We start from the raw sequence: 23,527 nt of genomic DNA on the forward strand, positions 1-23,527 counted from the left end.
AATCTTATTGTAGGATGACATTCAATTTTGGGTTAATAGGCAATCTATTTATTTTCTACCGAAGGCAAACATGACAATTACGGAGTAAAAAAAATAAATACCAGCAAAAAAAAGTGAAATCAATAAAAAAAATCATCATAATTGAACATGGACTTTTTTTAACTTGTTTTTTCTATATGCATTAATCTCCAATCTCACATCATGCCAACTAAAAACATCAATGAAAATGCCCAAATATAATCTTTATGCCTTTACCGTATGCTCGACCACCACAAGCTTCTGCAAATTCTTACAATCGAGATTTCCCACACCACCTAAAGGAAGCAGTTTAGTGGGAGAGTTTGATCAAAGATCCTTTATAAGATAGATAGATAGATAGATAGATAGATAGATAGATAGATAGATAGATAGATAGATAGATAGATAGATAGATAGATATCCGTCTCGGGTTTTACACCATAGGAGGTACGTAAAACGTGATGACGTGGAAAAATCGGTTTAAATGACAGAATGTTTAGTTACACGTTTTACATAATGCTAGAGATGTGCTGAAATGGTTAATCTTTTTTTAATGCTGTTGAGTTTACACTTTGTCAACCAATCATTCATTGTGTTTGTACCAATTATTCATTACTCAAATGACTGGCTGATAATGGTCTAATGAAGATAGTGGTTGAAGGAGAAAGTTGATAAGCAAATATTGTATGTTTGCCCATTTAACAGAATGTAGCAGGTGCATTAAAATGATGCAGCACAACATATTTTAAGATTTATGAATACACATCAAATAAACAAACATATCATGTATAATCTCTTTCTATTAACTCCATTATTCTTTTCCCAATACAGGCCAAATGGTGAATGGCAGCTGATGACCAAACCAAACAAAGGCCAAAATTCAGTGACCAGTAGCAACAAAAAAAACCTTTAGGTGGCCACCATCACCTGCCAGTAGCTGTTTCTCTGTCAGTTATCAAAATGGACTACCGCCGGTGGAATATATCTAAACAGACATTTGTACTACTCACAATACAACTACAAACAATGTTTGTAAAACAACCTGACTCATTTATCATGTGGGAATCTATCATTGAATTTGAAGGCATGTTAAGATGAATATTATCGACTTCAGGACCACCAGGAACTTCATACACTCACAACTATTTGAATATAATTTCACTATACTATTAAACAATATGTATGTATGTATGTATGTATGTATGTATGTATGTATGTATGTATGAATCATTTGCCCTTGTCAGCATCACCATGTCATTATCAATGATGTCATCTTGAACGTCATCATAAGATTGTGCTATTCTGAGGTACCTGTTCCCATCTGGCACAAAAGGTTCCACGGTCTGTCTCATCATCTGACATAAAAAAAAAGAAGAGACATTCAGACAACACATTCAGTGTATTTACCAATACACAACTTGCTAGTTTAAGGACAGGGGCATTTTGGACACGATTAATCCTCAGGATTCCTTTTTGAATACTTCACAGGAAAAACATGGTGTTGCTGCATTAAATATATTTTTTAGAAAAGAAATATGTAAACAAATTATCGTGTTATTGCTCCATCCTTTATATGTAAAGCTCAAACTACAAAGAATACCTTTCTTACTGAACATACAGTGAAATAGAACATTCTACAGTCAAATTCCACTCAAGCACAACAATCCTGAGCGGATATATTCCACAGCTGCTGAAAATGCAGTCACGCAATTCTAGAATGCAGGGAAAAAAGCTAAAAGGTTTGGTGATTTCAAATTTATTTACGAGAATGCCTCAGCTCACAGTCTGAAACTAAAAACAGAGAAGATGTGAAACAGAAAAAGGAGCCATTTTATGCATATCTTTTGGCACTTGACTTTCAGCCACTGATCAACAGAAACCTTAGAACACAGCTGAAAAAAATGAAATTGCATGAAAAATGATAAAAAAAAGAATCCCCTACTTCTTGTCCACAGTCCTTTTCTATGTGTGAACTGTTACAGTCCTGAGGTATACGGGTTGGCAAAGCCTCATTCAGGCTAAACAAAAAAACAAAAAAATGTTGGATTAAGACTGTAACTCAGCAGCATCAGCAACAGGTCCACTGTAAAAACATAAAATAAAACATACTCTGGCATTAAAAGTGTTTTCCCCCGCGCAAACATAAACTCACATTTAATGTACCACAAAACACAAACATTATGCAACAAATTAGTAGTGAGTAATAAAGTGAATATGAACAAACTGATCGAAGAGTTATGCATCTCCCGAATTGATCCATAAAGTGATTACACATAAGAATGCCCAGAACATGGTTTAGTTTGTGTAGAAAGTATGAGAAAAGATAACTGAATCTATCATACTTTGGAACCAATGTACAGAATTCAATTGGCCTTTCCAGTTTGACTGTTGCAATTTTAGAGGATTTTCAGTTTTTAAAACTAAATCCCGTCGAGTATTCCTTATTTAAGGTGGCTAAAAACATTGCATCATTGTACAATGTAAATGGGACGATAAATAATTGCAATCACTTTTTGCAACACACACAAACAAATGAATCTGCCATGGATGATCATACCCGTGTTTCAAAGTGCATAGCAGTCTGGGACTGCAGGCCAACCTGTGATACTCAAATGGGTCATCCTAGCAAACGGCATTCACTCTTGAAATTCCCTGAAGTTGCTTACCAGTACAAAATAAAATAAACTTCCCAAATTGGCCCCAGCTCATCTCCTTCATCTACTAACATTGTATTACTAACACCACCTACTGGCCAAGTAATATTCCATTCACCATCACTGAATATTTAACAGTAGTTGTTCAAGTGAAAAGGTGCACTCTACATTAAAAACAAACTGTGCTGCATAAAAACCTAGCGGAGTACATTTTGGCCTTATCTATGTTTTCCTCTAGGGTGAGGTACCGGTAATTTAAAATTCTAGTAAACGATCTAAATCATTATCATCACGATCATCTTGAGTGAGCCTACGATAGCAACACTACAGGCTAGGTGTGGGCAGCACCAGCCCAGCCATCTTAACCTACAGCTTTTGGCCTTTAACTACCTAGTTTAGTCTCAGGAGATCCCTCACTTCAGAGAGACCTGCAACGTACAGAACAAAAGCCCCACTTCGACTATGTCAAATAAATGTAGAACCATTTTTAGGTTTCAAAATCAAGACAGGATTGCAAATGTGTCACACTGTTTTGCTCTCCTCCATTGGTTGTAAACATGCAGGCTGGGTCAGTTAGGGCTCTATGTCGGGCAGTGAGGGGCTCTGAGGCACACGCCATTCAGAAACTGACGAGAGGTCATAGTTGGCTGCTTTGGGATCAGCAGTGGTCAGGGGGTTGCGTCTGGTCCACTGTTAGAGTTTGCGTTTTGAGAGGAATCTGCTGAACACGGTTCAGTCCTGTCATTCTCTGCTGCCTCTGAGCAGAACTGCCGCTGCGGTTGTCGTTGTCCTCTGAGCTCTTCTTCCTCCTCTTCCTTCAGAAGCATCTCCTGTTTCTCCAAGACAAACTCTAAGGTGGGCCTTCTGGATGATCCTTCCTCCAGCTCCCCCTCCTCTGCCAGGCGGAGTTTGATGTTAATGCCGACAGGTTTTTCAGTCTTATCTGGACAATGAGGAGGAAAGCCAATGGTATATGGAATTAGAAGAAGAACAGAGAAAGTAACTAATATTTGACATTTTATGTGATTTTTGTTAGCTGTGACCCCCACCCGCCCCCCGCCGAATAATCAACGCAAGTTGTAAGTTAAAGTTAGAAGTAATGAAAAACAGCCGAAAGCACTGTTAGTTTTGGTCCATGTTTATGGGATTTGTTGACAATAACAAAAATATAGAATATCGCCAGCCTTATCCTTTAATCTTCCTCCTTCTGCTCCTCACCATGTCCCAGCTGCCTCTCCTTGGGCAGCAGCAGCACATCCACATTGTGATGTTCCTCCAGAGCTGCTGTGAGCATGGCACCCTCTTGGCTGAACAGGAAGACCAAAGGCAGGGTGATGTCTTCAGTGGAGTCGCCATCTCCAACCATCTGGAACAGGGGAGTTTCCTTGCTATTACTTCCCTCACGGTGGTCTGGGAAAGAGAATAAAGGGAGTAATGATTGGAATGACTTAATTTCTTTGAGGTCCAGCCTTCAGTATTTGATAGTCAGTCTAATCTTTGAGCTATGAGGTGGACTGTAAGAAAAAAAAAAAAGTGGTTTCAGCTTCTCTGGTAATCATCCTCACCTATAAAGATGACTCCAATGGCTCCTGCTTCCTGCAGCCAACGAGCCTTTACAGCAAACATGCAGTCCCCACGCAGTGCCAGAGCGATGTGCCCTTTAAGCTCCACTGCATTATCTACTGGTCCACATGCAGTGTAGGGAGAGGCTTTCACTACGTTGCCCTTCACCTGCGGCACAAGCATTTAAGTGTGTTATTGTGTTGAGATAAATAAAGGAGTGCAGGCAAAACAAAACTGGTAACCTTTTTTGGGGTCAGGGAAGATCTGTAATTTAATTGTAAGAGTAAATGTTTTGGCCTTGGTTTGTTAAGGTCCATCTTTATTAATCAATTTGCTTAAAAGGTTCGTGATTTCATAACATTTAAAATCTTTAGTCATGTTATTAAACACATATTTCATATAAAAGCGACACAACTTGTTTGGAGCTTTGATATCAATACTGTAAACCGCATTATCACATTGGAAGCTCACCCCGTGTTCCTGCTTGGTGAGGTCCATCCCAAACTTGGCAGGTCCCGCTGTGAGGACTGTCCTACCCAGAAATGGGGGCGATATGAGCTGAACAACATGGGGCACTACCTCCTCCTCAGGTGTATGGCTCACCTCTGCCACAAGTTTTACCCGGTACACTCCTTTATGCTCCTAAAGGGATTTTATATTCAGAAAACTGTGTCAATTAAATTCATTGTTCTTTCCATAATGTCAAATGTCATGTTTAAGTTAAGAAATGGACGTTCACTGACAATGTTGTGCTATCACCAGTTCAGACTGTCTCATGGTTTATCAGGGAATCTGTGGACATTGTGATACTGTGTAACATAGTAACCTTACATTTAAAGCCTGTAGATAATGAAGAAATCTTTTTTTTTAAAAAGCCCTGTCATTTTATTTATTTTTTTTATATAATTTAACCTTTATTTATCCAGGTAAGTCGATTGAGAACAAATTCTCATTTGCAACGACGACCTGTCACATTCACAGTTACACATTCATACCTGGAAGCTGCCCAGTACAACCATAGTCTGATCTGCTGGCCACTGAGCAGCTCCACTGGAGCGGTTGGGGTTAAGGGCCTTGCTCAAGGTTACCTCAGTGGTGGTAATGAGGGAGGGACAAGCGCTGCTCTTTTCACTTTCCCCACCCAGATTTTATCCTGTCGGTCTGGGGATTGAACCGACGACCTCCTGGTCACAACCTCGCTTCTTTAAAGTGATGGTTCGGAGTAATTCACCCTAGGGTCCTTTGCACCATGACCTCGAGCCAAACACCCCCCCCAGAAGCTTTTTTCACCTGGGTCTAACATTGGGAGAGTTAGCGTAGAGTAGCGTTATCAGCTGAATAGCTTCAGCGGGGCTACGGACCACGTTTGTATCGTAAAGTTACCCCACTAATAATGCCCGAAATGATACAACGCACGTCTACAAGTAGTACAAATAGGTTATGCTCTCCATAAAGCGATGGATTGGAAAGTTTGTAAGTACACCAGAAGTTTATGTAAATAACACTTGCCTGCTGGCTTCTGCTCTCTGCTGTTGTTGTTGCTGCTGTAAGGCAAGTGTTTAGGACCGTCTACAAATTACAACACCGAAAAGAGAGTGCAACAAAATATTTTTTAATTTAACTTTTTTTTTAAGTAAGTGCTGTATAGTAACTGCAGGAGACAAGTAATAATTGAGGTAAGTTTGGAGACATTACCCTATTTTATTCAATTAAATTAAGTATTTTTTGTTGTATCTCTTTGGGTGTAGTAATGTATGTAGCGCCCTACTCACTCGTTAACTGCAGCCAGCAGCAGCAGCAGCGCAGCCAGAAAGCTGAAGAGCGCAGGCAAGTGTTTCATAAACTTCTGGTGTACTTACAAACTTTCAATCCATCGTTTAATGAGAGCACAACCATTTGTACTACTTGTAGACGCTTGTATCATTCGTCATTTAGTGGGTGCTTAAAGACAAGCGGTCAGTCTCCCTGCGCTAAGCTTATTCAGCTGATAACGCGCTCCGCCACAACCATGTTCGACAAGGTGTTAAAGTCATCTGCAAAAAGTTCAAATTACCTCGAACCAGCCACTGCAAAGCAGCTTATAATTTTCTAACTCCATGCTGCTCAATACCCTGATATTTGCACAATTTGATAAGATATAATTGGTTCAACAGCAGGTTATATACTTAACCTGTTTTGACAGCTCCATTGAAGCATGCTCAAAGCATAAACATGCGTGGTTCAACAGGTTGTTTGATTGCATCATTGGAGCCAAATGGACAAAGTCAGGACTTAAATGAGGAACTGAAAATCTGTTTTGCATGCTTTTAACTAGAAGAAAGCTGAAAATTGTGCCTTTAAAACCTACTAAAGCAGATTCTGGTGATCCTTGATTTTCTCGTGTTCTACCAGCTAGGATTCACCTTCCAGTGATTTTGGAAAGCACATTAGCTTATTGCCACTACCACCAAACAAAGAAAATCACACAAATGTCGAAACAATATTGGTGATATTTTTGACCCATTTAGGGAGTTTAGCTAACAAGAAAGAACCTTCAAACAAGTACATATAAAGTATTGGGCCACAATATTGTTTCTGGCTTATTTGGCCATCTACCTGCAACCTTGTGACATAAAAGCCATTTTCTTTAATAATGCTATTCTTAAATATCTGCAACTACGGGAGACAAAGAGAGCTACTTTTTTACTTTAAGAGAAACATCCTGCATTGCATAATGCTACACAATAATGTTAATGCTCAAAGTAAAATGAATGACTTAGCTCCTATAACTGTACTGTTTTAAAAAGGGAATCAAAGGGAGTACATTTTCATTAGGACAATGTTGGGGCCTAATGTTGGGAACCTTTAACTTGCCTAAAGTTTTGGAGGTCTAGAATGTCATGAATACAAAGTCACTAAAATACCTTCCGACTTCTGGTGTCTCCTGCCATGACCTCATTCAGTGGAGTGAGAGAAATGCCCATGCTTTTCAAGAACTCTACTGGCTCCATCCCATTATCATGGAGCGGTAGTTCTATTTCCCTGTAAAGTACAAACACACCCAAGTTAAAACTCAAAGAAATCATAGCAAACCGGTTTCATCAGTGATATCACTCTAAAATCAACACACCTGACAGGTAAGGGGTGGAAGGCCCGTCCCACCCCAGTGAGGTACTTGTAGCTGTCCCGGATGGTTTTAGCAAACGACGGGTTGTTGGGGAACAATGTCTCTATGCTGGGGCAGGAGTGTGTGAACAGATCTTCTTCTTGAGAAACAGGAACAGAATCCTGAAGCACAGGACCACACTTTTTAGTTTCTACGCTCATATGTTAATTCACATATTAAAAGGTCCCATATTGTGAAAAGTGAGATTTCCATGTCTTTTTTTATTATAAAGCAGGTCAAAGTGCTACATAAATACTATCAAAACGTTCAATCCAGAGAAATGCATACAGCCTGTATTCAGAAACTGCGCCTTTAAACGAGCCGTCAGGACTTCCGTACAGTTGTGATGTCACAACTACACTTTATATAGGTGGAAAGGTACATTCGTTTAGGTATAGTCAGACAGACAGAATGACAAATTCACTGTTTTTTTAACATTAAAGCATGTAAACATGTTGTAGTTGAAACCCAAAAGACACGTATGAATCTGAAAATGAGCATAATATGGGACCTTTAAAGAACCAGCAAGAACCAGCCGTTTATGACCAGTAAAAGTCATAAACGGCACCATGATGTAATAACATAGAATGCCAATATGTCCCATTCTTACACAACAACATATACACTATAAATGATAGCAATAAATAAGAATTACTATTACTATAATTAGTTACTATTACATTAAGTAAAAACACTCAATATCAGCTTGTATCAATCAGGGATTTAAAATGATTAATGGCAATATAATGTGTGAACATGCGTTTGTGATAAAATGAGAGCTCTTACCGTGTTGTTGCCTTGACAGGGCGGCTGGGTGGTGGAGAGAGATACAGGAAGGAGGTGAGCCTCCGTGGTGAAGATGTAGTCGTCAATATCGATGGGCAGCTGGCTCTTCTCGGAAAACAGCAGGTACAGGTATTTAAACATCTCAGCCAGAAAGAACGAGTCCATCCTGCACGCACATAAACATACATATTCAGAAACAAAAGATGTTGTCACACATTCATACGAGATATGGTGAGCTTCCATTACAACAGTTATTTCATCAACAGAACCACACCTTCTACAGTTCGATATGGGAAATCTAAAGAGAACCGTGCAAACGTGTGTAATGGCATTTGTATACCTGTCTTCATGCGTCCCAGTGCGGACATCTTGCACAGCAGCAAACCCGCAAGGCACCCTGGCGTAGGCATTGAGCTTTTCCACAATGGACTGTCCCACTCTGAGGTAGTAGGGGTCGGCAGTGGCCTGCAGAGATCAAAATATAATCTCAACTACACATCCAACACGGAACATTCAGTTTCTATTAAAAAAATGCTTTGTGTATATAGTACAAAAGTGGAGTAGTTTCATTAACTAGCTTACTTACAACAGACCGGAAGTTTCTAATTTTTAGAGAAAGGTTAATTATAATTTGTCTATAACACTGTCCTGCCAGGCTTTTCACCTTATAGAGGTAGTAGGTGCTTTCTGCAAACTCTGGTCTCAGTAGGTGTTGGCCCCAATGAACTCTAAACTCTGTAGTGAAAGCCTGCATGGAGAAAAAACAAAAGCAAAAGACATTATTGACACTGGCTTCTTCTTCTTTTACATTAATTAACAGATTTCATTAGGAATGTGACAAAAAATGTAGCCTGGCAACCAGACAAATCTGCTCAGGTCTTATTTGCTCTGGCAGATAATATAATAATTTTGTATTTGTGATTTGGTCTGGCAATGTCAGTCTAACAAAGAAGATTAGCCACGGGAAATTTCCAATTCCCACTATAATAAATATCACAGCATCATGAAATATATCTCAAACCATGATGGTTTGCTACAGCAGCTGCACACATCATTTTTAATACATTACACATTAGCTTTAGTAGGAATATGTCATACTGTAAATTTTAATGAGCTGAGTATTATTACAATATAAATTCAGAGGAAGATGTTTTATTATATATATATATATATATATATATATATATATATATGAAGGTGGTTATCTTTTCAACACTTCTGGTTTTATTAGGTTATGGCAGGAAATGTAATGAAAAGGACTGCTTAATGGCAATATTGGATTTTCACATCATTATAATGAAGTACTTTTATTTGTCGTATTTAACGTATTGGCCAATAGTAGACATTTTCATGTTATTAGTGAGTTCTCATTTTAATTTCCAGAAAAGTTACAATATCACAATATAAGCCCTATTTATACTGTGATGTGAAATGTTTTATATTGCCTATATTTGCCTACTATATTTCATAAAATAAACAAAAAGAGCAGAGATCCTTTACCTCTGGAAGAAATTTGTGTTGTTTGGTGACTTGGTAAAGCATTTCATGAGTCTCAATAGCTGGTTTCAGATCTCCTCTCAAAACCTGCATGAAAAATAAAAATAATTCCAGAGACACATGTGCAACAATTTCTACACCTTCTACTGTCTTTTAATGGTAGTAAACATGATTAGCAGATGATCCCTGACCTGTAAGCCAGGGAAGAATGCCAGGAGAGAATCCATCCAGCTGCGCACACTCACAGTGGGGTTGTGCATGTGTACGTTGAGCAGCAGGGGAGGCTGACTGATGTACTTCATAATGGCACTGTAGTGCTGTTACAGACAAACATCATGAAACATATACTGTATTAGCAAACACTTAAAAATGTCTTCAACCCAAAATCACAATAATAACAAAATGGCCAGCGGTGGGCCGATTATGTTGCCACAGGGAGTACAATACAGCAGGTTCCAAATGCTTGGATACAGATTTCCATGTAGGCGTACAGTGATGGAAGACTTACAATGTTGAACCGCTCCAGAAAAACATTGTCTCCGAGAAGAATGTAGGCCTTCATCAGATATTCATAGTAGGAGTCAATACCAGCACCAACTCCACTGTCTGCAAACACACAAGTGACAAGATTACTATTGTATGGTTCATGTATAGAGTTGTGGAATATGTACGGACGTACGTGTATTTCTGAATTCTCAATGTTCTGTGTGGTTCCATTTTCCATCTCTTGTCTATAGCAAAGTTCTCCCTCACCCCTACGGACCCATTCTTCATTATGGATATTGATGACAGTCCCCACCAAGTCACTTCCCCTCTGTCTCCTCTGCCAGAGGACATCAAGAGCCTTCCTTGCATGTTCCTGTAAAACAATAATAAGTATTATATCCTTAAAATGTTTCTGGTAAAAAACAGTTACATCAATGCATCAGTTGCAGCCAGCTATAATAAAGAAAATCACTGTACTCTTCTATCTCAGTGATTTCACAATAAGTGCGCATTACAAAACAAAAGTTAAAAAGCCTGATCTCTACAGAGGCAGAGGGCGGCAATACCTCAAACACAGCCTCTCCTGACAGTCTGCTGAGGGCAGCAAACTCCAGGATCATTGTTCCAGCACATGCTGTGCAGGTGTCAGATTCAGTGCCTGTTCGTGAAAGTGGGTTTAGGACTCCATAACGCAGATTCACCTGGAAAACCAAGAAATTAAACATTTATTTCTACTTTAGATTCTTGAAATAAACCCAGCTCAAAACCAAAATATGTAATGTGTTGTTCATTAGTTCCTCTGTGGTGCACTGACTGCGAGGAACTATTCTTTATCAGTGCATTGAGTCGAATTTCAGGGCGATCAATGATAAGATTTGACAGTAGGCTGTCTGCTCCATCTGCATATTATGCATCTAAAATAAGACCTGGGTTATTTAACAATAAAGTAAAGAATACCTTAGGGTAGGGAAGGCCACTTGTGGTGTTAAAGGCAGGTAGTAATCGATGGCCCAGCTCTTTAGCCATGTGTAGGAGCTCATCGCGATACCACTGCATCCTCTCCCCACGCTGCCGTAGCAGGTCGGCCATCACGTGGGCTCCCAAAAGCCCTCTGGGGAGAATTCAATGAAGGAAGAAAAGAAAGATTTTCTTTTAAAATAACAAAATTAAAACTGAAAGGTTGGGTTAGAAAGGTTGAGATACTTAGTACGAGTAATTGCAAAATTCTGTGCTGATAATAATAATTTGTGATGATTAACGACTTATCTAATGTATTAACACATTATACACACACACCGCACAAAAGTAAATAAATCACAGACATTGTTCATACCCTAAAACTCTGATGTTAGTCTCAAACACAGACACCACCACATCGTTGTCCAGGCGCACATCTGTCACGGCTTTTCTCACTGCGTCTTCAAACTCATCAAGCTTGTTTAACACCTGCGCGTGCACGCACACACACACAAACACAGAGTGACACACACACACACACACACACACACACACACACACACACACACACACACACACACACACACACACACACACACACACACACACACACACACACACACAGTGACACAGACACACACACATAGGGACAAGTAGATCTACGGTCAGTAAAAAGGGGGAAAAGCCTGAAAACAAAAGCATGGTGAGGGAAAAAGACTCAGAAAAAAAGCTGATCAAACTACTTGTATGCTTGTAAACAGAGGCAATGCTCACCACCAGGGTATCAAGGGTGTCAATCAGTGTGAGAGAAAACCTACAGAAAAGGTGGAGGACATGTTATGATGAGAGCCTCTGGCACAGCAGAGTGGAGCTGGTGTCCCACTTCGCCACTGATCCAGTTTTATTTTAATGAACCACAGACTGTGAAATGTCAAATCTGTTGAATTTGCAGTGAAATTACATTATGCAACATGTATGGTGCATAAATGGATGTATTGTACTGCAAGGCCTTGACTTATTGCCTTCTTGTAAATTTAATTGACTTAAAGGAGCATCTAGTTCATGTATTCCTGAAAAACTGGGGCATCTACTCCATGTGGAATTAAATCTGTTTGGAACAGCACAGTGTTATAAAAAGAAATGTACAGTCGTATTTTTCTTCTTTGACTCTATTGCTATCATTAACATTCTCAGTAAAGAGTGAATTTTAAAAGCAGGCAAAGGATGGTGTAGGGACAGATATAACAAACTGGACTGAAACAAATAGATTTTGATAACATGTAGTTAAATTTTTACAATCAGCAATTTATGAGCTTAAAAAGCAACTGAGGCACAGCTCTACGAAGGAATGCTATAAAGAGACATATAACTCCAAGCCAGTTACTAAACATATTAACAGTGTGTATATAGCTTTGGTCTAAAACGATGAATTACAAATAAATGGTTTATTTGTTTGAGGAAATTTAACTGAACTTACTTCCCCAAGGAGTCATCTATGTCCCCTCTATTGGGCTCCTGGCCACGGACTCTCCCCCTGCAGCTAAGAGGCATCAGCTCATCTGCTGGATAGGCATATTTCTGCACACAAACAACAGTAAGTGTCTTTAAGCTTTATTTAGCAGTCTACAGAAAGGGGGTCATGAAGAAAAAATGGATGGAGGGTTGAAAATTCTGTAGCATGAAATGAGATCCATGAGATCATTATCAAAATGTTTATGTTAAAAAATTAAATATTGGCCCATATAGTGTTTTACAGATTTTTAAACTCATTAATGCCACTCTCAATTTAAAACATATTGTTGTTACCGGTGCTACCATCTGCCCCATCCCTTTTCCCAAAATCATCACAGCGCCACATAATAATTGTCTATGCAACCTACATTTTCATATCTTATGTATATACATTTATTGCACTGACTCCTGGAAGACATTTCTGTCATCAATGATAGAAGCTGAATCGATACTATCAAGACCAGATCACAAAATGTTCAGCTGGCCCCTGTTGCATCTGGCTGACACTGCAGCTGCATCAAAATCCTGCATGTTTGCTTTCTGCACACCCCCACTAAATCAACTCTAACTGCAAGGAGGACTCTTTCCAGCCACTGATTCAAGCTTGTCTCAACTAGATGACCCTGATGAAGGCCAAATGCCAAAAACCCACGTTATCCTCACAATAAAGTAGATTTTTGCTACCACAAGTGTTGCTGGAGTTTTAACCCCTTCAGCTTTTCTTCCCTCTCAGAATTATAAAAAATATTAAATCAAAGTGAGCACCTTACCATGTAACTGCCATAAGCATGATCAAACATCTCAATAATCTGGTCCCTGCAAAAAAGGTAAAATATACATGAATCAGATGTAAAAATGGCACAAACACTTTTTAGTTTTACAATTTTGCATATACTTCCACAGGGACATTTACCTGATAACAATCTTCTCCTCTGGTGTCATGCTCTGGCTCTCTTGACATTTCGCCCAGCCAAGAACACTGGTGATCAGTAAGGTCTTCAGCAACATTCCAGTGCCAAAAGTGTGGACCAGTTTCCAGCACCGTTTATTTCCCATTCTCCTTATGAAGTATTGCTTCAGGTTAAGCTATGGACAAACAAAAACTCCTGTCCTGTGTCCAACGCCCACACAACGTCAAACAGTCCAGCAGGCACAGCTGTCCTTCAAAGCCCCATCTCCATATGTCCACTGTGGTTGTTCTGTAGCTGATCCAGTATTGTCACGCGTACGACCACCACATGCCCACAGTGCACTTCAGCCTAGCGTATCCATGTAAACAATAGAGGCAGCTACAGCTGAGCCTCGATAAACAATGCCTGTTGACGTTATCCTGTAAAGAAAATTAGACTGACCACGAAATACTGGCGGATTAGAGAAAGGGGCTAACAGCACACTCGATGTTTAATCAAGACATGTAAAAAAAAAAAAAAAAGATAGTTACCAAATTGAGAATGAGACAATGTGGCTACAGCTTGCTGGCCATTACAGTGTTGGGATGACCCATGTTGCTAACGTTAGCCAGCTAATGTTAACAAGTTGCTAACGATAGTTCGCTGTCAGCAATGCTAGTTAGTTAGCTTACGAGCGTATTAGCTAGCTAAAGACAGAAAGAAAGAAAGCTCAACATCATCTTGGTATAAAAACAAATGGTTCACTGGTATTTTAAACTAATTGTCATACAGTTAAATGGTCGATGACACGTCGCCAAGTATCACCACGGCCATACAGTTGCTACCCTGACGTCAAATACCTAGCTGTCAAAGGACAGGCAGACTGTTCAGCTAGCCGGCTGCGGGTGCCGTATACAATAGGGGCTGTGCTGCATCTATGCCCTGAGTTTAACATCTCAGGCGCTTTTCACCCACGTACGCTTAATACATCCATGACGCTTACGCAGAAAGTCTCCCCTTCAGCAAATGTCACTCTTCAAATGGTTACATACAGATATGGAAGGTTTTCATAGGTTTACGCTTAGGCTTGCAGTCTCAATGTAAAGGACGTTGGATTGTTTTCCAGGCAGAGAGGGAGATCCCCTGGCAGGCTTAATTTAGGGCTTCATCTTCAAACCTTTTTTTTTTTTCTTTCAATTTACATTCAATCATCTCAGTTCGTAAATATAAAAAATAAATAAGTAGGCCTACACATGACATAGTAAGTATGAAAGTAATATATCTTCAAAACTTAACGGGGCAGAGACCAGAAACACGCGTCACAAGCATATAGACTAATAATCTAGTTTTTATACAGTGTGGTAATAATACAAGCAGAGCACCGTTTAATATACATATAAAGGTCTGGACTCACACACAAATAGTTTTGGTCAATAGATATAATAAGGTTAAAGAAGTTTCATTCATTCATCGATATTACCCAGTTAGGTCCTTTTTGTCAAATTGAAAAATAAATGTTGATTTGAGCTGTGCCTTATTTGATTCCTATATTAATGCTATTGTCCATCGGTTCTAGAGATGTATACATACCCGGCCTAAACTGTGGCTACATATTTGTAGATTTATCATGGATAATATTTTCTGTAGTTTTAAACTTTTACTGGGAAATGTGTTATTTTGTTTTGTCAACACTATAGCCGATCAGATATACATACATATATCTATATCTATATCTATATATATATATATATATATATATATATGTAAGTAAATATATATATACACATAAATACACACACACACACACACACACACACACATATATATATATATATATATATATATATATATTATATGTGCGTTTAATGCGAGTTGCTGTTCGCTCCAATGTGTAGATGCTAGATCGGATCCACTAGACTGGACGTGCCTCGTGGCCCGCCTTATGTTTGCCTTATTCTGCCTCTGGTTGGCTCACCTTGTTATTCTAACCAATCCCCACTCCTTTAGAGGATCTGTGACCTCACTACGTCGACACGTCTAGCAGATCTGATCTAGCATTTACCAAATCAATGGGCCATTTTTTCAGCAATGGCGTAGGCCTATCTCAATAGTTGCCGGAAGTGAGCAGCAAGTAGCAGCGCAGCCGAGCGCAGCATGCAGCACAGTCATATATATTAAAGGTTTGGTTGATTTCAGTACATAGCGTGGATGTATGCGCAGTAACGTTATAGTAGCAGCAGAATGGACCGTTTGCGATCCACTTTTAAAGGGTAAGACGAAAGGCCAAGGGTCAGATTGTATATCATGAGCTACAATCACCTCTATCAAATTGACGTGCATTAAAGCATGTTAGTGAATCACCCCATACTAAATCAGTACATTTAGGGTAGCCTTTGTTAAATAGTTATTAGTAAAATAGCCTATAACATGGGGCGTGTGATTGTAAGATGTGAGATGAGGATATCCATCTAGTTAAATATTATACTAGTATAACTAGTAGGCTATAAAATTAAAGTAACACATAGCCTATAATCACTTATATCAGAGTGCATACTTCTAAATAGTAGAACAGAACGTTACTTATGAGCTGAGTGTTATTAGGCCCTTTCACATCAGCGATTTTGACATATTATTGCAGAGCAAACACATGTATAATAACATTAATTATGGACCCTGTTCCATTTAGTTGGGCCAGGCCCTTGGTATGAGCATGCATTGGAATGGCTGTGAGACACAGAATACAACGGGACCAAAATTAATTGGATCAATAATTTCTCCTGTGTTGGCCCTGCAATGACATGTCAAAATGGCTGCTGTGAAAAGGGCCTACTGTATATTCTGTTGACAGTATTATGTTGCAGTGCAGCTGGTTTTGGATTGATTGCAAAGGGAGATGGGAGCTGGAGGACATAAGTGTCATGATTCTCTGAAGCAGGCTGGCCTGGTGAGCTATGCCTCCAAGAATGGTAAAAGTCCAAGCTATTCTAGATTTCCCTGTCACACACAGTTAATGTTGGGAATGTGATGATTCAATCAATAAGTTAGATTGAAAACACAAGTTAAGTTTAAAAGGCCTGCAATTTTGAAAAATGAATCATACTAAGCTAACTGGGGAATCATACTAAGTATAATACTACTGTGTTATACAAGTAACCACAGTCGTTATTATATACTAGTAAACAACTATGGAGCATGATACTGCAGGTCAGGAGTGCTGAGTGGACAATGGTCAGATTGAAAACATAACAAGGTATGTTTCAAATAAGCCAACACTAAGGAATTAAACTAAATCTGTGTTATACTGCTAAATATATAAGGAATCATACTTAATTTTTTCTAAAAAATTATATACAGTCAAGTAATCATACATGTAATATATGTACTCAATTTAAGGAATTGTACTGCAGTGCTGCCACATGAAACCAAGAACATGAAACAACTTTATACAAATTCATATAACATCAGTAACTGATAACTTGTCATACTTTGTTAGCTGTAGAAAGCTGTTGATGATCACAACTAGTGAAGTTCCATAATTTGGGGAACAAATGCCACACCTCATCTCCCAATGCATTTTCACATCCAAGCCTATATAGGTGTGTCTAACCTTTTAACTTGTGCGTGCTCGTAGCTTGCGCGCCATCTATGGAGGCCCGCGCCACAGTGTCTTGCACAAGTATAAACAAAGCTTTATCCTCTGTCTATTTATCCCTCTCTTTCAGCACAAGAACCACAGGGTGATTCAATGGAGCCTGAATACTTCCTGCAATGAGACAGCACCCTCACCCTGCATCTGCAATAAAACAACACCCTCACCCTGCACCTGCAATAAGACAGCATCCTCATCCTGCACCCTCCACTCTCAACCAAATGGGTTTTGCGAGCCTTTCCCTTTTCCTTATTTTTAATAAACCAAACATTAAGCTTTTCAAAGTGTTGTCTGTTTGTGAAAAAGTGCAAATGCAGTGTTTGAATATGTTAAACTCACATATATTTTGATGTTGTAATCTTAAGTGATAGTAAGATTGCTCCTGCTAACGGAGAATAATAAACAAAATAAAAGGGTATATAAAAGAGAAAATTAAAACAAAAAAGAACTATATATGAGCAATTAAAGACAATGTTACGAGGTAAGTTTCAAGGTAAAGTGACAAGGAAGGACAATAGCAGCAAGCCTAAAATATGTAAACAGTGTACACCAGAATAATATATACTGTGATGTAGGGGTGGGCAATATATTGATATTATATCGATATTGATATATGAAACTATGTCGCCTTAGATTTTGGATATCTTAATATCGCAATATGGCATAACTGTTGTCTTTTCCTGGTTTCAAAGGCTGCATTACAGTGAAATGATTTTCTGAATTTACTAGACTTACTTACCTGTTCTATTATTTGCATTTACCCACTTAGTCATTATATCCACATTATGGATGATTATTTATGTAAATCTCATTGTGAAAATATTTTGTAAAAGCACCATTGTCAACCCTACAATATCGTCACAATATTGACATTGATGTATTAGGTCAAGTATATTGTGATATTTGATTTTCTCCATATGGCCCAGCCCTACTGTGATAATACATAGTGTTGTCTGTATTAAAATAGCAAAATAGAAATAAATATATGAAAAAAAGTATCACATTAACAGTAAGCCTATAGTAAGAGGTATACAATATATAAGGTGCAATGCAATAACAGTATAACATAATATATGGTAGGCCTACAGCAGTATAGCAAAATAACAAAAGGAGAAGGCTATATTATTATATATACAGTATATTATGAATCAACGTATACCGGCATATAAATAAGTGCAGGGGTGCATACGAATTGTAAACTGATTAATTTAATTCTACTTATTTGCAATGGATTTCCGAAAACAACACATCATCATGCTCTACTGCAAGCCCATTGTGCTAACAGCATAGACTGTACAGTCTATGGCTAACAGTTGACAATCATAATAGTAAACTGTCATCGCCTTCTGTCCTATCTGAAAATCATAAATATGGCATAAGTCATTAAATCATTAAGATTACTTAGGCAGTCGGTTACGATGGATTACTGAAAGCACCATGAATTAAGGAAATAACGTTAGTGGAACATTAATCTAATCTGATTTTTGAAACATATACCCCTCCAAGTATATCAATAAACATTAATATATTAATTACTGTAGTGAACTAAGTTACATACACATGTCGTGTGCTATGTAAATATTCTAAATCAAGGAATTTATTGACTGTCGCAGTCCTGTCTCTCTGTATACGCACATTCGATTCAAACGCCCCGCTAAGAACTTCCGGGATCTTTTCAACCGGGAACCTTCTGGGACATGACTGCGGATAATCATTTGAACAGTTGATTGGTTCAAATTTGTGTCTGTAGATGATGCTTTCAAAAATCAGCCAATGCACATTCGAGCTGATGCGTACAGGGCGGGTCTAGCTGTAGTATAAAACGAGGTTTGAGCCAGCCATTGTGCACGCAGATAAAGAAAGGCAAAGTCATTCCACGAAAGGTCTACCATTCTTCCAGACAGAAAAATGAGGGAAATTGTGCATCTTCAAGCCGGACAGTGCGGAAACCAGATTGGCTCTAAGGTTAGTAAAATTATTTGCCTTTTGAGTTCTAAATTGAGTAATTTTAATCAAAAAACGCCGTGTAATCTGCTCTCAGAGAAATTGCTGTTTTATCTTTTAATATTAACGAATTATGTTTTGGGACGTCTTTAGGGCCGGAATTTGTCGAAGTATAGACCAATAAAAACAATTAAAACTAATTCGAGCCAGTGTTACTTCCTGTTTAACACCACGGAGTCTCAATCTTAACAAGGCCGAACACGAACCAAAACGAGGTACTAAACTGCGTGTTGTGAGGCGCGCCAAACTGCGTTGACGCCCATACTCCGACCTCGTTTAGATTTTGCAGCGTCAAATGAGGATACAGCGACCAGAGCTGTTTTTGTATGCAGCCGCATTGCCTGTCTGGAGGGAGCTACTGTAATGATGTGATCAAAATTATATTAATTTAATGGTACACTCAGGCGGATTAACTGCGCATTTCGCAAGCGATCCGGCGATTACGGCAGTTTTGTCCGTCGGTAGTCATGGGAGTGTCCCTTCAAATGGCCCATTGTATGACGTGCTCTTTATATTTCACAAATATTATTTTGTCAGGTCGCTCACATATGTCGACATTTCCGAGCGGCCTTGAAGGCAGCTTAATTTCACGGAGGACGAGACAATGGACTGTGCTTTGTGCTCGAGTTTGTTGCAGGAAACAATCAGCTAGCTAGGCTAACGTTAAACGAACTCCTGGGCAGCTGAGTGCGTGTTTAAATTTTTTTTAAAAAATGTATTTATGGCAAAGAATCAAGACTATCGCGGTAGCATGATTGGCCACCGAATGATGACGTAAGGTTGCGTTTTTCCAAAAGTTAAATCTGTCCACTTTCCGCAGCAGGCCGCTGCGTTTTTTTTCTTCTCTCGGCACACCCATGGGGTACCCATCGCTGCAGCCTAAAAGCCCCCCCCCCCACCACATTCAAAATAAAAAGACTTGAGTCTTAAACGGACCGCCTGATGAGCGCCTGATGCTGTATGCACGCAGAAAGCGGTTTCTCTCGCTCCACGCCCGCTATCTCTCTCCTCCATGGATTTATTAGAAGTGATACAGCGATCGAGGCGGTGCCCCGTTCATTCCTATGAGAGTTGATCAGTGGCGCACTTATTATTCGTGGTGGCGCATGAGCCCAAACCACGTAAATTACCCTGATCGCCACTGCTTCCCCACTGTATAAAGGAAACAAAGAAGGCACAATTTTTTTTTTTTTTTATATATAAATAACTAACCATGAAACTGTAATAATATCCATATGGGTGGGGGTTCGTTTGTAAGCGTAGTGAACACGTGGATAATATATTTGTATAATGGATTTAGTGTTTCCCACTAGTTTACATTAAAACAGACTTGACAAATGATTCTTATTTTAGAGCTAAATGGGTTTGTATTTGTCTTACAGTTTTGGGAGGTGATTAGTGATGAGCATGGTATCGACCCAACTGGTTCATACCATGGTGACAGTGACCTGCAGCTTGACAGGATCAATGTCTACTACAATGAAGCCTCAGGTAGGTTTTTAAAGCAGCTCTGGTTTATAATTGCATTAGACTTTTTTTTTTTTAATAAAAAAAATTATAATTTTTTTCCCCCTCATGTCTGACCTGATTTTTGTAGGTGGTAAATATGTTCCTCGGGCTGTGTTGGTCGATCTGGAGCCAGGCACCATGGACTCTGTGAGGTCTGGACCTTTCGGCCAGATCTTCAGACCAGACAACTTTGTTTTCGGTAATTATTTTGCTCCCTTTCAGCAATTTCAGCTGCCACTCATTCTGCACAAAGCTTAATCTTTTTTGTTTTACAGGCCAAAGTGGTGCTGGCAACAACTGGGCTAAGGGTCACTACACAGAGGGTGCAGAGCTGGTGGACTCTGTCATGGATGTGGTGAGGAAGGAGGCAGAAAGCTGTGACTGCCTTCAGGGCTTCCAGCTCACCCATTCCCTGGGTGGGGGTACAGGCTCTGGTATGGGCACCCTGCTAATCAGCAAGATTAGGGAAGAGTACCCTGACCGCATCATGAACACCTTCAGCGTGGTGCCTTCCCCAAAAGTATCAGACACAGTAGTTGAGCCCTACAACGCCACACTATCTGTCCACCAGCTTGTAGAAAACACAGATGAGACCTTCTGCATCGACAATGAGGCCCTGTATGACATCTGTTTCCGCACCCTCAAACTCACAACCCCCACATATGGTGACCTCAACCACTTGGTCTCTGTTACCATGAGCGGTGTCACCACCTGCCTCAGGTTCCCTGGACAGCTCAACGCTGACCTGCGTAAGCTTGCTGTAAACATGGTGCCATTCCCCCGTCTGCACTTCTTCATGCCAGGCTTTGCTCCCCTCACAGCCAGAGGCAGTCAGCAGTACAGTTCACTCACTGTCCCAGAGCTCACGCAGCAGATGTTCGACGCAAAGAACATGATGGCTGCCTGCGACCCGCGTCACGGTCGCTACCTGACAGTGGCTGCCATCTTCCGTGGCCGCATGTCTATGAAGGAGGTGGATGAGCAGATGCTGAACGTGCAGAACAAGAACAGCAGCTACTTTGTTGAATGGATCCCCAACAACGTCAAGACTGCGGTTTGCGACATTCCTCCCCGTGGCCTCAAGATGTGCGCCACCTTCATCGGCAACAGCACTGCCATCCAGGAGCTGTTCAAGCGCATCTCTGAGCAGTTCACAGCTATGTTCAGGCGCAAAGCTTTCCTCCACTGGTACACCGGCGAGGGTATGGATGAGATGGAGTTCACAGAGGCAGAGAGCAACATGAATGACCTGGTGTCAGAGTATCAGCAGTACCAGGATGCCACTGCTGAAGAGGAGGGAGAGTTTGAGGAAGAGGGTGAGGAGGAGCTGGCCTAAATAAGGGTGAGAAGAAGCTGACCTAAATGTATCACTTTAGAAAGCAAAGCGAAGTGAAATGTAATGTTCCAAGTCCTTTCCAGTTTTCAGTGGTCTGTCTGCGGTTCCATTGTTGCATGTTAATAAATTCTTCTGCATATTTGAAGTCTACCATCCTGGTTTTAATGACTTAGTATGTTTTTTTATTTTTTGTTTTGAGCGATGCTCTACACTGTACATAAAGTGTAGCTGCATAACTGGTACTTTGCCAGAAGTGAGATTTGAGTACTACAAATGCAGGTTAGTAAATAGAAATTTGCTTAAGTTATAACTTGCTAAGATTGTCTTGTGCAATGTCTCTGAAATTAGTTTTTAAATTAACACTGTTTATTGTACTGAATGGTCTGAAAAGATCAACTGGCTAAATGAAAGTAATGCGGTTAATGACTCAAGTGTCTAATAAAAGCATAAACCAAAAACCCAGTACATGCTGTTCTGCTCTGTAATCCTGACTACATATACTTAGTGCACAGCTGACATGGAGCACAGAGCAGATTAGTTTATAATACTGATCAAAGTTCATCTACTGCTGCAGGAATTTAGCTCACATTTTTTGCTAATGTTCCTTGGAATGGCTTAAATGTTCCTTACATTGCAGGTTTAAAAAGTGTGTTATCAGAACACTAAGCAGGGCAGTAGTCACTGCAGAATTAATAGGTACACTGTAAAATACCTCATTTTCATATAGTAGGTAGTTTTGGGTTGTGGTCACTAGATGGCAGTGTTGGCTTCTTTATAAAGGGCATTAATCCATTCTTTTTCAAAAAGATGATGCTTACGGCCAAATTGTCACTATCTTTATGTAGCCTTCCAAGTGCGTATGTGTATATATTTTTTCCACAGCATTCAGTTCCCAATAAAACAGGATTTGGGGGAGCATATTCCTTACTCGATACAGTAAAAGACCATTCACATATAATTTAGGATTTAAAGAAGTGGGTAGTCCAAGAATGTGAGTTGGTTTGGTTTAAATTGTTAGTTTTAAGTTCTAATTAAGAATGTGGAAACCAATTAAGTATGTCCTCTGTTTTGCAGAAATTATACAAATTTTTTTGTGTGGCCATTTGTACAATTGAAAATGTGTTTAATAAGCATCCTTAAAGCACAATGAAAGAGATATGACAGGAGCCTTAATGTGGCTCTTTTTAAGTAACTATATCTTGAAGGGACCCTATCTCAAAGTTTCTTTAGTTTTATAAACTTTATTGTGCTTAAATGATGCGTTTTCCTAAATAAATGTAAATATTAGTCCAATTACTGCTAACTCACTGACAGAAAACAGGTAAAATAGTACCCCCAAATTCTGGGCAAACATAGTGAAGCTGCAACATGTAGTCTGCAGTGTGCATTTTACCTGCTGGACACTCAAAAGTAACAGTGCAAACAATACACAGTAAATCAAAGGCACTGGGGTCAACGTTAATCCAGCTCTGTCAACTTTACAAGGGAAAATACCAATGTCCAAACTCCAACTGTGAGGGG

At 39.5% G+C, this 23,527-nt stretch overlaps 2 protein-coding genes and 1 long non-coding RNA gene across 4 annotated transcripts; 2 read left to right on the forward strand and 1 right to left on the reverse strand.

Moving 5' to 3' along the window:
* Positions 1-1,564: 1,564 nt before the first annotated feature.
* si:ch211-282j22.3 (ER degradation-enhancing alpha-mannosidase-like protein 3) lies at positions 1,565-14,413 on the reverse strand. Of its 2 annotated transcripts, XM_039779337.1 has the most exons (21): positions 14,060-14,413; positions 13,532-13,965; positions 13,389-13,434; positions 12,584-12,684; positions 11,881-11,920; positions 11,483-11,595; positions 11,107-11,260; positions 10,716-10,850; positions 10,417-10,522; positions 10,172-10,269; positions 9,855-9,980; positions 9,667-9,750; positions 8,831-8,914; positions 8,507-8,631; positions 8,167-8,332; positions 7,345-7,502; positions 7,139-7,256; positions 4,707-4,877; positions 4,238-4,403; positions 3,891-4,082; positions 1,565-3,615 (listed from the first exon to the last, which is right to left on the reverse strand). In XM_039779337.1, exons 2-21 carry the CDS (start codon positions 13,672-13,674, stop codon positions 3,341-3,343), a joined length of 2,601 nt encoding a protein of 866 aa, XP_039635271.1. In that variant the 5' UTR covers positions 13,675-13,965; positions 14,060-14,413; the 3' UTR covers positions 1,565-3,340. The 2 variants fall into 2 exon arrangements, with proteins under 2 accessions (XP_039635271.1, XP_039635270.1); XM_039779336.1 differs by having other exon boundaries at positions 13,532-14,413.
* Positions 14,414-15,580: 1,167 nt separating this feature from the next.
* Positions 15,581-17,441, forward strand: LOC120545208. The gene is made up of 2 exons (XR_005636631.1): positions 15,581-15,778; positions 17,231-17,441. It is a non-coding gene; the product is annotated as an uncharacterized LOC120545208 (long non-coding RNA).
* A 1,525-nt stretch (positions 17,442-18,966) lies between these two features.
* On the forward strand, positions 18,967-22,468 carry LOC120545209 (tubulin beta-1 chain-like). Its single transcript, XM_039779340.1, has 4 exons — positions 18,967-19,122; positions 20,544-20,652; positions 20,759-20,869; positions 20,946-22,468. The coding sequence occupies exons 1-4, from the start codon at positions 19,066-19,068 to the stop codon at positions 22,004-22,006; spliced, it is 1,338 nt and encodes a 445-aa protein (XP_039635274.1). The 5' UTR covers positions 18,967-19,065; the 3' UTR covers positions 22,007-22,468.
* The last annotated feature ends 1,059 nt before the right edge of the window (positions 22,469-23,527 follow it).

Source organism: Perca fluviatilis, chromosome 17, assembly GCF_010015445.1.
Source record: "Perca fluviatilis chromosome 17, GENO_Pfluv_1.0, whole genome shotgun sequence".
NCBI lineage: Eukaryota > Metazoa > Chordata > Actinopteri > Perciformes > Percidae > Perca > Perca fluviatilis.